The 17,146-nt window shown below is 42.1% G+C and overlaps 1 protein-coding gene across 1 annotated transcript in view; it reads right to left on the bottom strand.

The window, feature by feature from the left end:
* The window catches only part of LOC118384191 (ubiquitin carboxyl-terminal hydrolase 43-like), a 97,973-nt gene that overhangs the window by 79,738 nt on the left and 1,089 nt on the right, over window positions 1–17,146 (bottom strand). The window contains exon 2 of the mRNA XM_052519023.1: window positions 2,364–2,513. Coding sequence (XP_052374983.1) covers window positions 2,364–2,513 — 150 coding nt within the window. The remainder of the gene's footprint in view (window positions 1–2,363; window positions 2,514–17,146) is intronic.

Raw genomic sequence — 17,146 nt, 5'->3', positions numbered from 1 at the left:
TTTTGTCCCTCACACTGTCCGGCACACTGTCAAAAACAGCAGGTTTGTGTCCCTCACACTGTCTGGCACACTGTCAAAAACAGCAGGTTTTTGTCCCTCACACTGTCCGGCACACTGTCAAAAACAGCAGGTTTTTGTCCCTCACACTGTCCGGCACACTGTCAAAACAGCAGGTTTTTGTCCCTCACACTGTCCGGCACACTGTCAAAAACAGCAGGTTTTTGTCCCTCACACCGTTAACAAAGTGTGACAACTTTTTCCTTGACGTGTCCCAGACTTATAATGACAGGCCTTATCAGCAGGCCTCCAATCCCAGCCTCCTCTGATGTTCTCTGTGGCCTGATACAGAGAGACAGAGACATAGTCCAGATCACCTCCTGTGCCCTCTGGCCCTGCACTGAAGGTCAACTCATCTCAGACACAGATTGAAGCTTTGTTCAAGTATTGGATAGACACTGCATAGTACTGTATATGGCCAGATAAACAAAGAAGGGGGTGTCAACAGAAATATAGAGAGAGAGAAAGAGAGAGGGGGGTTAGATGGAGAGAAAGGGGGAAAGTACATTTGAGGGGACCGAATGCTCATTGCTCACAGTAAACAACTAAATTGAATGGCTCAATGAACTGAGGCCCATACAAACACTCACTGTCTCACACACACAACTCACAGAGCATCACTTAGCCTATACACATGCATACACCCATAAACACAAGAACACACCCACCCATATGCAAACACACTACCCTGCTAACCTGTTAGAAGATAGATCAAGTAAGAAGATCACACTTTGAGGAATCTTACATACAAGACCACAAAGCTGAGTTCACACTGGCAACTGAATCTCAAAACCTCTGTCTTAGCCTACACACAGTCTAGTTTCTAGTCTTAACCATAGCCATGGTTCAGTAGGTCTCTACATGGTTAGTGTCAGTGGGATTCACTTCAACAGACCACGGCTTGAGACCACCTCTTACTTTGATCTATTAATTCAAGTATGCAGAGTGTCAAATTCAATTGATGCAACAAAGACCAAGCTGTGTTTTATCCAAAACAAGAGCCAGCAGGCCTAAACAGTAGCCAAGCTGTACTGGTCCGGAACACCATTTACCCTCCCTCAAACCATGCATCTCACTTCAGTTACTTAACACACGAAAAAGTCTAACAGATTGTTTTCCGTGTGTTCGCATACCAATTTGATAAAGACATGTTGAATCCCAAATACAGTGATGTATTGTTCTGTGAAATTCCCCTCCACCAGAATAGCGATGATACAACAGAATAAATCAGTGGAGTAAGGTCTGTGGGAGAAGGGACACTGATATCATTTAGATGTATTTGTGATGACTCACCAACTGTGAATTTAGCACTTGGTATGAGTCATTCCATTGGTTATCACCCTGATAGCACTGCTAAAGAGGGGGTGTATTTCAAAAGCAGAAATATCTTTTTAATAATGCATGAAACTCCCTGCTAATGGGCATAGTGGAACCGATCAAAGGCCTATCCAGGGGGTGTCAGGCTCCACTGTGCCCACAGGCATACCTTCAGGAGGAGCCATGCACAGAGAAAGTATCAAATAGCAAATTACCCAGCTTTGATTCTACTCCTCAGGCTGCACAGAAGACATTATAGAACAAAGTTGCAGGTCTCCTGTGAAAGCAGCAGTTTCACTTGTGGCATCAGCTAGACGGCTGCAGCACACAGGGCATGTTCACAGACAGACAGAACTATGGAAACCCATCACAACAGCTCTAAGCTGTTCCTCCCCACAAACACAGGAAATAAGTTTGTCAGAGAGGCAATTGTTTCCAAACAGGTACATGAAGAATTTCACCAAAGGGGGTAGGCAATACAAGGTATAGAGGGAGCTTTATCCCTCACACAGGGTTATCAGAATTATCTGTTGAATCATGTGCCATTTAGAGCACAGGAGAGAAGGAAATATGTCACTTCTATGCAATGCTGCTCTTCCTCTCACATCTGTTCAGAATTTTTCAGAATCACAGAGTACATAAATTAAAGTCGATTAATGCTGTGTTAGCACATTTAGTATAGATCCAAGGGTAGATAAGTACATCAATAATTGAGAGCTGAATTTACATTGTACAAACTTAGAGCTGCAAAGAACATAAAGATGCTGTTGCAATTGCCTGGAGAAACCGACGTTCTTTTGTGAAACCAAGGTTCTGTAAGTAAATGAAAAGATCATTTTCTGTATAGCAATAGATTTTAAAGACAGTAGTTATTGCTGTTGTGAGTGGGGAGTGCAAGGCACTGTTGAGACTTGTGGCTCTAGCCTACACTTTGAGTTCAGTACAGTTCAACGTGACTGTGTGACAGTGGATGGAGAAGGCACTCTTACCTTCCCTGGGGCTTTGGTCTTGTTATTGTTGTTGCTGCAGGAGGACAAGTTGACATCTTCGTGAACTCGGTCCAGAAGCCAAAGCAGGAACTCCAGGGCGTCATGTTGGGAGTTTCCTCGGAATTGGGATCCATACTTGGATACTATACTCTAGAGAGGGAAAGGAGAGTCACATGGTCAATGAAGGAGTCCATGTAAAACTGTATTGTAAACATTGGTGAATTAGTGCGTCTTCAATGGACAGAGAAACAGATTAGCTGACTTGTTTTAAAATGGTTACATTGATGTAATTCAAGATGAATGTACTATAACCACACAGTGTGCTTTTGAAGTAAAGACTTGCCTAAATGCATGAATAACCTTCTGCTGTCCGGATAATCCAAACATTTTGCATAAGAGTGAAAAACTAAAACAGCAGTGGGATAATTCAGATCCAAATCTGACAGCTTGTTAGGATTGGAGATGTGACGGAAATACCCAAATTGCAGTACCAAAAGCTATTGGTTTGTTTACTGCCATTCCTGCTTCCATAGAAACATGAAACAAACAGTGCAATATTAACTGGCCAACTGAGGTGTGCACCAATCAATTATATATTTTTTCTCAAATTCCGTTTTCTCAGTTTGGTTTTTCCAGTTTTCTGTTTTTCCCCCAGTTTTTTCACGTTTTCACTTTCAAAATATATTTTTGTTGATAGAAAAACAACAACATTTTATGTTTTAGGTCCACACCAATGCTTAAACCACATCAGGAGACTACTTTTGAGGTCTGGGAAAAATATATTACATTTACATTTTTGGGTGTATATCCCCTTTTATTTATTGCACACCAACACTGTTTAGTTAGCTGTGTTTCTGGAACACACATTTCTGCTAAACAAATCGCCACTGGATTGATGCAAATAATCATGATATCATTCTGCCAGGTAGGTATAGGCTTAGAGCAGGGGTGTCAAAGTCAAATGGACGGAGGGCCAAATAAAAAATTTAGCTACAAGCCGAGGGCCGGACTGTTCGAATGTTCATTGAAAAATGTTTAAATGACGCATATAGTCTAGTGAACCTAATTGAACCTACTGAAAACCTAACAAATATATTCCAATATGATCAGATAAATAAAGCAATATTTTCTTATGGCTCTGTCAGTAATCTTTAATTTTCAACAGACACAAAAGACAAATTTCCTTTATATAAAAATCCCCATAACATGAACATTAAATGAAAGAAACCGGTATTCAAGGCACCATCAGTAGCCTATATTTTCTATTTTAGCAAAAGTGGGCTAAATTTACTTCAAAGAAAAAAACAATAATAGCAATTTTCTATCATCCACTCAACTGAAATATTTTAAAAATATAATTGGATTGAAATACAATAAAATAAAGTGCAAAAATCTATTAATCAAAAACAACACTTTGTTTAAGGAGAAGTAACATGCAGTGAAAACAAATATTAAACTTTAACTTTTAAACTTGAACTGAGTAAAAACTCTAAATATGTGATTGCACAGTAATGTTCACTTGTTTGAGGTTGAGGGTGATACTTGGTGGTGTCCCATCTTTTCCACAAGTTCATCAATGTTCGGGTAAGGCTCTGAGCTGAGGAAATCCTCAGAATTGAGTGGAGGTGTTCAGCAGTAAGTCGACTTCTGTGTGATGTTTTGTTCAAGTTCATCAAAGAAAACAGTTGTTCACACAGGTATGTGCTGCCAAACATAGACAACGTTTGAGCAGCCTGGATGCGCAGCTGGGGCATTGTGTCGGGAGGAAACGGGCGAACTCCGCAGCACCCACTGCCGCATATTTTGCCCTCAGTGCATCATTGCATTGGAGGTCAATCAACTCCATTTGGAGGTTTGGTGGTGAGCTTTCCACGTCAACAGCAAATGGGTTACCGAGCAGTTCCAACCTGCTTTTTTGTGCTTCAAAGTCAGCAAATCGGCGTCGAAAGTAAGCGGCAAGCATACCTATTTTATCAGCCAACTGTGCACTCGGGAACGCACTGGTAGAGAGCTTCTCTTTCATGGTCTGGCAGCTGGGAAAGTGGCTCAAATTTTCTTTCCGCATCTGCGTCTCCCACAGAGTCAGTTTGGTTTTAAATGCCTTCACTGTACTGTACATATCAGAGATGACACGATCCCGACCCTGCAGCTGCAAGTTCATTGCATTCAGATGACTCGTAATGTCACACAGAAAAGCCATTTCACACAGAAACATTTCGTCTCGGAGTTGTGTTGTGTCTTTCCCTTTGCTGTCCAAGAACAGACAAATCTCCTCACGAAGCTCGAAACATCTTTGAAGCACCTTTCCCTGGCTTAGCCATCGCACCTCTGTGTGATAAGGCAAATCACCATGCTCCGTTTCTAACTCCGTCAGAAATGCCTTGAACTGGCGGTGATTCAAACCTTTGGCTCTGATAAAGTTAACTGTGCGCGTGATGATGCTCATTACATGCTCCATTTTCAAGGCTTTACCGCACAACGCTTCCTGGTGTATGATACAATGATAAGCTGTCAGCTCACCTGTCGCGTTTTCCTCTTGCATCTTTTCCCGTATCTTCGCCACCAGTCCGCTCCTGTGTCCACACATCGCAGGTGCTCCGTCGGTTGTCAAACCCACGAGTTTTTCCCAAGGCAGCTCCATCTCATTTACACATCTTGACACCTCTTCATACAAATCATGCCCCGTAGTTGTGCCATGCATAGGACGTAAAGCCAAAAACTCCTCTGTCACGCTTAGGCTGGAGTCCACTCCGCGGATGAAAATTGACAACTGGGCAATGTCAGAAATGTCGGTGCTCTCATCCACAGCCAAGGAATATGCAATGAAATCTTTTCCCTTTTTCACAAGCTGCTCTTTTAGATTGATGGACAACTGGTCTACTCTCTCGGCAATGGTGTTTCTGCTCAGACTCACATTTAAAAAGAGTTGCCTTTTTCTGGGCAAACTTCGTCACAAACTTTAATCATGCAGTTTTTGATGAAATCCCCCTCCGTAAATGGCCGGGCTGATTTAGCGATCTCTTCTGCCAAAATAAAACTGGCCTTGACAGCAGCCTGGCCTTGTGATTTGGCTTTTTGAACAGAGCCTGTCGAGATTTGAGGCCTCGTTTTAATTCCTCTGCCTTTTGTAGCCTTTGTTCCATGTCCATATTCTTGTTTTTGTCCGCGTGTTTCGTTTCATAATGTCGTCTCAGATTATACTCTTTCAGTACCGCCACACTTTCTCCACACAGAAGACACACAGGTTTTCCAGCTACCTCCGTGAACAAATACTCCGACTCCCACCTTGTTTGAAACCCCGGTTCTCAGTGTCCACCTTCCGTTTTGCCATTTTTGATGGGTATCTGAAAGTTAATTTTACTGTGATGCTGACAACTGCTGTGCCAATAAATATTGAAATGAAGCAGCCTACTGCTCGGTGCGTCACCGTTGCATTGTGGGAAATGTAGTATTGGTGCGTGTAAAAGATCTGCGGGCTGCCGGCTTGCTGCGGTCTGCGGGCCGGTTCTAATAATAAATCAAGATCATCCCAGGGGCCGTAAAAAACCTTCTCGCGGGCCGGATGTGGCCCGCGGGCCTTGACTCTGACATATGTGGCTTAGAGGTAGGTATACATTTTAAAGGAAAATACGAATCACGGATGCATTTTGTTCATGTCTTCACACCATAGTGCCCTCAGAGCTCATCACTAAGCTAAGGACCCAGAGACTAAACACCTCCCTCTGCAACTGGATCCTGGACTTCCTGACGGGCCGCCCCCAGGTGGTAAAGGTAGGCAACAGCATATCTGCCATGCTGGGGGGGTCTCTCGAGATTGTGTGCTTAGTCCCCTCCTGTACTCCCTGTTCATCCATGACTGCGCATTCAAGCACGACTCCAACACCATCATTAAGCTTGCAAACGTCACAACGGTGGTAGGCCTGATCACAGACAACGATGAGACAGCCTGTAGGGAGGAGGTCAGAGACCTGGCCATGTGGTGCCAAGACAACAACCTCTCCCTCAACGTGATCAAGACAAAGGAGATAATCGTGGACTACAGGAAAAGCAGGTTTGAGCACTCCCCCATTCACATCGATTGGGCTGTAGTGGAGCAAGTCGAGAGCTTCAAGTTTCTTGATGTTCACATCACCAAGAAACTATCATGGTCCAAACACACCAAGACAGTCGTGAAGAGGGCACAACAATGCCTATTCCCATTCAGGAAACTGAAAATATTTGGCATGTTTGGCATATTTGACATTTTAAAGGAAAATACGAATCACGGATGCATTTTGTTCATGTCTTCACACCATAGTGCCCTCAGAGCTCATCACTAAGCTAAGGACCCGGAGACTAAACACCTCCCTCTGCAACTGGATCCTGGACTTCCTGACGGGCCGCCCCCAGGTGGTAAAGGTAGGCAACAGCATATCTGCCATGCTGGGGGGGTCTCTCGAGATTGTGTGCTTAGTCCCCTCCTGTACTCCCTGTTCATCCATGACTGCGCATTCAAGCACGACTCCAACACCATCATTAAGCTTGCAAACGTCACAACGGTGGTAGGCCTGATCACAGACAACGATGAGACAGCCTGTAGGGAGGAGGTCAGAGACCTGGCCATGTGGTGCCAAGACAACAACCTCTCCCTCAACGTGATCAAGACAAAGGAGATAATCGTGGACTACAGGAAAAGCAGGTTTGAGCACTCCCCCATTCACATCGATTGGGCTGTAGTGGAGCAAGTCGAGAGCTTCAAGTTTCTTGATGTTCACATCACCAAGAAACTATCATGGTCCAAACACACCAAGACAGTCGTGAAGAGGGCACAACAATGCCTATTCCCATTCAGGAAACTGAAAATATTTGGCATGGGTTCTACAGCTGTACCATCGAGCGCATCCTGGCTGGTTGCATCATCACCCGGTATGGCAACTGCTCCGCCTTCGACCGCAAGACGATGTGGAGGGTAGTGCGTACGGCCCAGTACATCACTGGGGCCAAGCTTCCTACCATCCAGGACCTCTATACCAGGGTTGTGTCAGAGGAAGGCCCATAAAGTTTTAAAGACTCCAGTAACCCTAGTCATAGACTGTTCTCTCTGCTACTGCATGGCAAGCAGTACCGGAGCGCCAAGTCTAGATCCAAAAGGCTCCATAACAGCTGCTATCCCAAAGCCATAAGACTGCTGAACAGTTAATTGAATGGCTACCTGGACTACTTACATTGACCCCCCCCTTTTATTTTGTATTTACGCTGCTACTTGCCGTTTATTATTTATGCATAGTCATTTCACCATTACCTACATGTACATATTACCTCAATTACCTCGACTAACCTGCACCCCCACACATTGACTCTGTACCGGTACCCCCTGTTTATAGCCTCGTTTTTTTTTTTTACTTAAAAAAAAATAAAATAATTTAACTCTTATTTTTCGAAAAACTGCATTGTTGGTTAAGGGCTTGTATGTAAGCATTTCACAGTAAGGTCTACACGTGTTGTATTCGGCGCATGTGACAAATACAATTTGATTTGATTTAAGATATGTCTGATGTGTCTGTTGGTCCACCTGTGGCTGCACACAGGATCCCTTCTTCCACCTGTGGCTGCACACAGGATCCCTTCTTCCACCTGTGGCTGCACACAGGATCCCTTCTGTGGCTGCACACAGGATCCCTTCTTCCACCTGTGGCTGCACACAGGATCCCTTCTTCCACCTGTGGCTGCACACAGGATCCCTTCTGTGGCTGCACACAGGATCCCTTCTTCCACCTGTGGCTGCACACGGGATCCCTTCTTCCACCTGTGGCTGCACACAGGATCCCTTCTTCCACCTGTGGCTGCACACGGGATCCCTTCTTCCACCTGTGGCTGCACACAGGATCCCTTCTTCCACCTGTGGCTGCACACAGGATCCCTTCTTCCACCTGTGGCTGCACACGGGATCCCTTCTTCCACCTGTGTCTGTCTATTTTTAGTCAGAGACAAAGTCAGGTGAGAAGTATCACACTGTTCAGGTCCTTACACACAATTACAAAAAAATGTGGACAACAAAAATAAGACATCACCATCACAGGGCCAGAACTCAGACTGTACAGACAAATCCATTGTCTCGTTGTCCCTGTGCCAGCAGCAAGTCTATCCCTTTTGTGTCAAGAAAGAACAGCATGACATAATGGCCTCTTGGAGGCTGGCAGCACAGTTTAGGGAAACAAGATAGCCTTCATGTAATAGTTTTTCTCATTGTACTGCTTTACCCTACTGTAAATATATTGCATGGAAGGCAATGCACAATTGAGGTAGCAAGATGAAAGACCTACATCGATGTTGTACGACTCGTTTTGTTGTGTTCTACATAGTCTGATGGCAGTGTACAGACAATAAAGATTCTAACTCTTGACATACTTTAAATGAACTCTCTAAGGCAGTTTCCAGAAATAAGCTCTCTGTGGACACATAATTCTACAATTACAAGCTGCTGTTCCAGTGGCAAATCTCCCATGGTAATTCTAGTTATCTTCATCAGTGTCTCTGAATGTGGTAATTGCGTCATATAAATAATACTGTAGATAAGGTAGATAAGGTATAGTTCTCTCTGTGGTGTCCACAATGGCCATTTTGACCTAATTACGTATAACTCTGGACTGTGTAATATTTGTGTATGATTAATGCTCTGGTTTATGAGGTACCTGACTCTAACTGACAATTAATATGGACCAGTCCCACCAGTCATATAAATAGGACCACTGCTAGGTTTCTTTTACATTAGATGACTACATTAGATGACCTCTGAATGTTGGTATACACTGCCTCTTTCTCTGCAGTGTCATCATCAAGCAAATGAAGCATGATAATGATAATAGTGGGTGCTGGTACTGTAAAACTCTGCTGGAAAAATAATGTGACATATACTGTATGGGACCCCTAGTTTGGGGGTGGAGTGGGGGGGTGATATAATATACTAGCCTAAACAATATATACTGACAAAAGCACATACTACAGGTCACGGAAAGACCTACAATTTAATTATTTATTTTTTACATTTTGTTTGGGGGGGTGGTAACTGTGAGGTAACTGTTTTTAAAAGGACATTCTATTCCAAAATAACTGAAAATTCTAAAATAGATTTTCCCACTCCGGAAATGAGCCCAATAACATATCGGTCCATATTACCAGGCAGGTGTTATTTAGCAATAAGCATTGTCACCTGATGTAGCCCACCTGATGCTAACTCTTAGATCTAAACATTAGGCTATCTTGTTGCCAGTTAGGAACATACTGATGACTTGAATACCCCCCCAAAAAATTCCACTGGCCAAGGATCATATTACACCTGACCTGTGTTACATTTAGCCCCAATCTTATGCATTCAACCCCATTAGCGAGCTCTGACGAGCATAAACCATGGCGCTGATAAAAAAATATGGTTCTAAAATAGTGCATTTTAACACATTTTGGGGATTGAGAAATAAGTGTAGTAACACTAGAACGCTCCGTGATCCTCCGCTATTTACAGTGGCCATCATAACTGCTTTCAAATGTGGGTTTTCCCGCGACTGTATTAAGAATGTTGTACAATGACTGGGCATCCATGTGTCTCTCCCTGTGCAGCACTCGCAATTTGAGTGCTCCTCAAGAGGAATATTACTTTCTCGCATAGAATGTGACAGGCTGAACAATTTAATAGGTAAACTATTCTACTATTGGGTTGTGTGATTTTGCAGTTGCTTACTCATGTTTTTGGTTGTGGAAAATTAAAATGTGGACAAGACATTTTTCATTATATAATTCAAAATTAGGGAGAGGTGTCATGCCCATAGAGGGCACAGGTGCATGTACCCCCACAGATTTGTCTTATTTATAAATAATATTATCATTATATATATATATTTTTAAATACGACTAGCCACCTAGCGATGTTATGCCCAGATAAGTTCCTAATCTCACAACCTCATAACTAGCTAAAATAAACCATTTCAGGCTATCAATCAAGTTAGAGTAGCTAGCTTGTCTAACTATATTAGCTGGCATGCCTTTAGAAAAACAAGCAATTACTATATGTCCTGAATAAGACTCACATTAATTTCAATCTTTAACTCACATTTTTGTAGAGATGCATAAAAGCATATTTAGTTTCTTAACAAAAACTGTCAGGAGGATACAGACAGCTCAAGAGGTAACCTATGTTTAGATATGCAGAAAAATAAACAGTTTTGGCATAATTACTATGGTTCTAGATTGCAGCAAAAAGCTGTTTTATGTGTTTGAAAAATGCTAAATTCTCCAATTTCAGGACAGGGACATGTCCCCAATACGGATCAAAGGTCCCGGGTCTCATTTGAATCATAGGCGCCAGGTGTCGGACTCGGCAGGACCCGGCCCAATTAAACCCCTGTGTACGCCTGAAGAGAAGATTTACAGAACAAGAACAAGTGTCATCTCCTTGTGACTTCACTGAGTCATTTAACTTCATATTTAATGTCCTGAAATCAAAAGCTCTGCCAGATCAAATAGCCTAATCATTAAAAGGCCTACATGGAGACCTTAAATATTGACAAATCCGTGGAAGCCAGAGTCGCTGTCACAGTGAAGAGCCATCACACAAGAGTCATCACACAAACATGTCAAAAGTCTAAACTGATTTAGCCTTCAATCATGACCAGATCGTCCATCTGCTCTGTAGAGAGGGAGGGAGGACTGAATTCCAGCTCAAGAAGCATTCATCACTCCCTCCCTACCCTCCCTGACCCCTGTCCTTGGCCTCTCCCATGTTATTGAAACCTATATACTAGCTGTTGAGTAACTGTTTGAGTTTCTGTTTTCAAACCTTTTCTGGCCCCTCTATGCAAACAGTGAAATCCACCAGGAGGGATTCAGAGAATGCACTAGGACAAACAGATCAGATACTCTTTAAAACACACATCTGATTCTGATCCCAGAGCAGGTAAAATGAAGCCCTCAGATCAGAGGACAGTGACAGTTAGGACATGATGAAGGGGAAGAATGTATATAAAGTCACGGACACAGTACTTAACCTTTGATACAACATTTAAGTAACCCTCCCCCGACAGCGTCAGTCCTGCAAGGTGCTACTGGAATGTGGCTCAGTGCCAGTCATCCTGTGGTAGCTACCTTTGTGTTTTATTTTTCTCCAGTCTGCGCCACCAACCTGCCTGAGGGGACACTGGGACAGATCACCATTTAATGGTAACTTTTTGCTTCTAATTAACTTCTTTGGGACTGGGGGGCAGTATTGAGTAGCTTGGATAAAAAGGTGCCCAGAATAAACTGCCTGCTACTTAGGCCTAAAAGCTAGAATATGCATATAATATGCATATAAGATTTGGATAGAACACACGCTGAAGTTTCTAAAACTGTTTGAATGATGTCTGTGAGTATAACAGAACTCATTTGGCAGGCAAAAACCTGAGAAAAAATCCAACCAGGAAGTGGGAAATCTGATGTTAGTAGTTTTTCAAGTCATTGCCTATCCAATATACAGTGTCTATGGGGTCATATTGCACTTCCTGTGGCTTCCACTAGATGTCAACAGTCTTGCAGAGTGCCATGAGCTCAGTCTCGTGCGCTCCCGTGAGAGTTAGCTGCGTTCCATTGCATTTCTAAAGACAAAGGAATTCTCCGGTTGAAAGATTATTGAAGATTTATGATCAAAACATCCTAAAGATTGATTCTATACTTCGTTTGACATGTTTCTATGAACTGTAACACGACTTTCCGTCTGAACTTTCGCCTGGACTTGCCCGCACATTGTGAGTTTGGATTGTGTACTAAACACGCAAACAAAAAGGAGGTATTTGGACATAAAATATGGACTTTATCGAACAAAACAAACATTTATTGTGGAACTGGGATTCCTGTGTGCATTCTGATGAAGATCATCAAAGGTAGGTGAATATTTATAATGCTATTTCTGACTTCTGTTGACTCCACAACATGGCGGGTATCTGCATGGCTTGTTTTTGTGTCTGAGCGCCGTACTCAGATTATTGCATGGTTTGCTTTTTCCGCAAAGTTTTTTTGAAATCTGACACAGTGGTTACATTCACCTCTTCGAGATAGGGGGCGCTTTTAATTTTTGGATAAAAAACGTTCCCGTTTTAAACAAGATATTTTGTTATGAAAAGATGCTTGACTATGCATGGAATTGACAGCCTTGGAAAGACAAAACTCTGACGTTTCCAAAACTGCAAAGATATTATCTGTGAGTGCCCCAGAACTAATGCTACAGGCGAAACCAAGATTAAGTTTCATACAGGAAATGCCCCAGATTCTGAAGGTGCTGTGTTCCAATGTCTCCTTATATGGCTGTGATTGCGCCAGGAATGAGCCTGCGCTTTCTGTCGTTTCCCGCCATTGTCTGCAGCATTGTGACGTGTTTGTAGGCATATCATTGGAAGATTGACCATAAGAGACTACATTTACCTGGTGTCCCGCCCGGTGTCCCGTGTCGAAATTATTGCGTAATCTGTAGGTCCATGCACGTTCCATTTCTTCAGAAGAGAAAGTAAACTGCCACAATGGATTTTATCGTCGCTAGATATGTGAAAAACACCTTGAGGATTGATTCTAAACATCGGTTTGCCATGTTTCTGTCGATATTATGGAGTTAATTTGGAAAAAAGTTTGCGTTTTAATTACTTTTTTTTTTTTCCTTACCCAAACGTGATGAACAAAACGGAGCGATTCGTCGACACAAATAATATTTTTTGTAAAAACGGAACATTTGCTATCTAACAGAGTCTCCTCATTGAAAACATCTGAAGTTCTTCAAAGGTAAATGATTTTATTTGAATTATTTTCTGTTTTTTGTGGAAAATGTTGCATGCTGAAATAGAGGCATAATCCTATGCTAGGCTAATACTAATACTAATACTGTTACACAAATGCTTGTTTAGCTATGGTTCAAAAGCATATTTTGAAAATCTGAGATGACAGTGTTGTTAACAAAAGGCTAAGCTTGAGAGCAAATAGATTAATTTAATTTCATTTGCGATTTTCATGAATAGTTAACGTTGTGTTATGCTAATGAGCTTGCGGATAGATTTACACAATCCTGGATACAGGTTTTTTTTCGTAGCTAAACGTGACGCAGAAAACGGAGCGATTTGTCCTAAGCAAATAATCTTTCAGGAAAAACTGAACATTTGCTATCTGAGAGTCTCCTCATTGAAAACATCAGAAGTTCTTCAAAGGTAAATGATTTTATTTGAATGCTTTTCTGGTTTTTGTGAAAATGTTGCCTGCTGAATGCTAATGCTAAATGCTACGCTAAATTCTACGTTAGCTATCAATACTGTTACACAAATGCTTGTTTTGCAATGGTTGAGAAGCATATTTTGAAAATCTGAGATGACAGTGTTGTTAACAAAAAGCTAAGCTTGAGAGCAAATAGATTAATTTCATTTCATTTGCGATTTTCATGAATAGTTAACGTTGCGTTATGGTAATGAGCTTGAGGCTGTAGTCACGATACCGGATCCGGGTTGGCTCGACGCAAGAAGTTAAGGAGAAGTGGATCTAAAATTCCATGCATAACACTTGTATCTTTTAGCAATGTTTATTATGAGTATTTCTGTAAATTGATGTGGCTCGCTGCAAAATCACCGGATGTTTTGGAACTACTGAACATAACGTGCCAATGTAATCTGAGGTTTTTGGATATAAATATTAACTTTATCGAACAAAACATACATGTAACATGAAGTCCTATAAGTGTCATCTGATGAAGATCATCAAAGGTTAGTGATGAATTTTATCTCTATTTCTGATTTTTGTGACTCCTCTCTTTGGCTGGAAAATGGCTGTGTTTTTCTGTGATTAGGTACTGACCTAGCATATTTTTTTGGTGTGCTTTCGTCGTAAAGCCTTTTTGAAATCGGACTCTGTGGCTGCATTTACAACAAGTATATCTTTAAAATGGTGTAAAATAGTTGTATGCTTGAGGAATTTGAATTATGGGACTTCTGTTGTTTTGAATTTGGCGCCCTGCAATTTCACTGGCTGTTGGCGAGGGACACTAGCGTCCCACATGTCCCAGAGAGGTCTTAACCAAGATTTACTTGGTGCATATTCGTGAATATTAGCCTGTAACTGAACAGCACAAATGTGTGCAACCACCAAATTGCTTTTGCTAATACATTGTGTTACATCATAAAGTTTACTTACATTCACTTTCATTTTCTCCTCCAAAATTGTGTTTTTTTTAATGGGATGTGACGCAAACACTTATCCACCTTCTTTGCTATTCCTTGTCTTTGCTATTCTTACTCTGTCAGAGGCATGTGGAGTGACTGATAATACTGTTTGAGAACTCTGCACTGAGATAATTACGAAGTGGGCCATTTAAATTAAGGTAAGGTTTTTGATTGTTTATAGATGGCTGGTTGTTTTGTCTGATACTCCCATGGCCTAAGGGCTCAGACAGGGGCCTGACAGCTATCTGATTATCTCATGGTGCCTGCAGACTAGAGGTCGACCGATTAATCGGGATGGCCGATTAAATAGGGCCAATTTCAAGTTTTCATAACAATCGGAAATCGATATTTTTGGACACCGATTTGGACAAATTATTATTATTGTTATTTTTTTTAAATATTTTTTTACACCTTTATTTAATCTTTATTTAACTAGGCAAGTCAGTTAAAAACACATTATTATTTTAAAAAATTACAGCTATCTTGAGATCTCAACTATCTTGACTACATGAAGCCAGCTCAGATTTTTGTCCTCTCAAAAGATAAGAAGGAAGTGGCTATAGATGGAGAGAAGTTGGCAGGGTGTCCAGAGAAGAGTGAGATTGTGAGAAATAATTACTTTTTGGAGGAGAGGAACGGTCACACAGAACATTGGGTCAGACAGAAACCAAATAAACTAGTTAGGATTGATTCTCCTCTGAGACCTCTCTGGCAGGAGGTACAGCACTGACTGCACAATAAATGTAATTCAATCTCTGGATGGTATTTTAGTCTGGTATTGTGATAATTGTTTTTTCCTCCTCTTTAGCGTGGGCAGGGTGATCCACAAGAAGATTCACTCTCAGATCCACACTCAGATCCACTCTCAGATCCACACTCAGATCCACTCTCAGATCCAAAATCAGATCCACTCTCAGATCCACACTCAGATCCACTCTCAGATCCACACTCAGATCCACACCCTCAGATCCACTCTCAGATCCACACTCTCAGATCCACACTCTCAGATCCACTCTCAGATCCACACCCTCAAATCCATTCTCAGATCCACTCTCAGATCCACACTCAGATCCACTCTCAGATCCAAACTCTCAGCACCACTCTCAGATCCACTCTCAGATCCACACTCAGATCCACTCTCAGATCCACACTCAGATCCACACTCAGATCCACACCCTCAGATCCACACTCTCAGATCCACACTCTCAGATCCACTCTCAGATCCACACTCAGATCCACTCTCAGATCCACTCTCAGATCCACACTCTCAGATCCACTCGCAGATCCACTCTCAGATCCACACTCTCAGATCCACTCTCAGATCCACTCTCAGATCCACTCTCAGATCCACTCTCAGATCTACACTCTCAGATCCTTTAATGGAGAGTGTTCCTCTCAATAAACAGTCTTCTCTATGGCAATGTTGCCTAACTAACATAATGAAGTGTGTCCAATTCAGAAATACTGTAAATGGTAGTGAGTCAGCCAGGTGCTCATCATCTCAGCGACTGTAATATTAAAACCCAGCGTTCAAAGCCGCCATACCTGGAAAACACTCAATATGACACACCAGCTTTCAAAAGTCTGTTTAGAGTATAGTAAGTCCTTTGTTTATGTTCAAGGTTCTTCTGTGCTGTGAGTGTCTGACGGAACAAAGTGCTAGCTCAGCACTCCAGACAGACACCTGGTAATCCCATGCCCTCAGACTCCAGTGACACACTGTGCCAGCCAGCCACCTCATTACTAAGTGGTGAACTAAAAGCCATCTGGGTAAACCCACAGACTATAAAAGCACTGGAGAGATGAACTGGAGTTCAGCGTCGTAGCTATTGAACTGGAGTTCAGCGTAGTAGCTATTGAACTGGAGTTCAGTGTAGTAGCTATTGAACTGGAGTTCAGTGTAGTAGCTATTGAACTGGAGTTCAGCGTAGTAGCTATTGAACTGGAGTTCAGCGTAGTAGCTATTGAACTGAAGTTCAGCGTAGTAGCTATTGAACTGGAGTTCAGCGTAGTAGCTATTGAACTGGAGTTCAGCGTAGTAGCTATTGAACTGGAGTTCAGCGTAGTAGCTATTGAACTGGAGTTCAGCGTAGTAGCTATTGAACTGGAGTTCAGCGTCGTAGCTATTGAACTGGAGTTCAGCGTCGTAGCTATTGAACTGGAGTTCAGCGTCGTAGCTATTGAACTGGAGTTCAGCGTCGTAGCTATTGAACTGGAGTTCAGCGTAGTAGCTGATGCACTGACTTATAAAGTAATCAAACCTGGCGAAAGAAATAAACAGGTTACCTATAGGCTAATAAATCTTATGAGCTCCAATGTCATGGATAGTGCTTCAGGCAGCATTTTTTGGAATATAACATCAAATCAAATGTTATTTGTCGCATGTTTCGTAAACAACAGGTGTAGACCAACAGTAAAATGCTTATTGACCAATATCTTAACATTTTCTGTAAATCCCCTCAATATTTTAGGCAAATGTCACACAAATAGTTTTTTTTATCATGATAGGAATGACAGCAGCATAGTTGTTTTATGTTGCGGTTTCAATCAAGGTGCAGTCAAGGTATACAGGGGCAGGAGCAAATA

The sequence above is a fragment of the Oncorhynchus keta genome, chromosome 5, assembly GCF_023373465.1.
Source record: "Oncorhynchus keta strain PuntledgeMale-10-30-2019 chromosome 5, Oket_V2, whole genome shotgun sequence".
In the NCBI taxonomy this organism is placed as follows: domain Eukaryota; kingdom Metazoa; phylum Chordata; class Actinopteri; order Salmoniformes; family Salmonidae; genus Oncorhynchus; species Oncorhynchus keta.
This window is presented reverse-complemented; position numbering and strand designations above follow the sequence as displayed.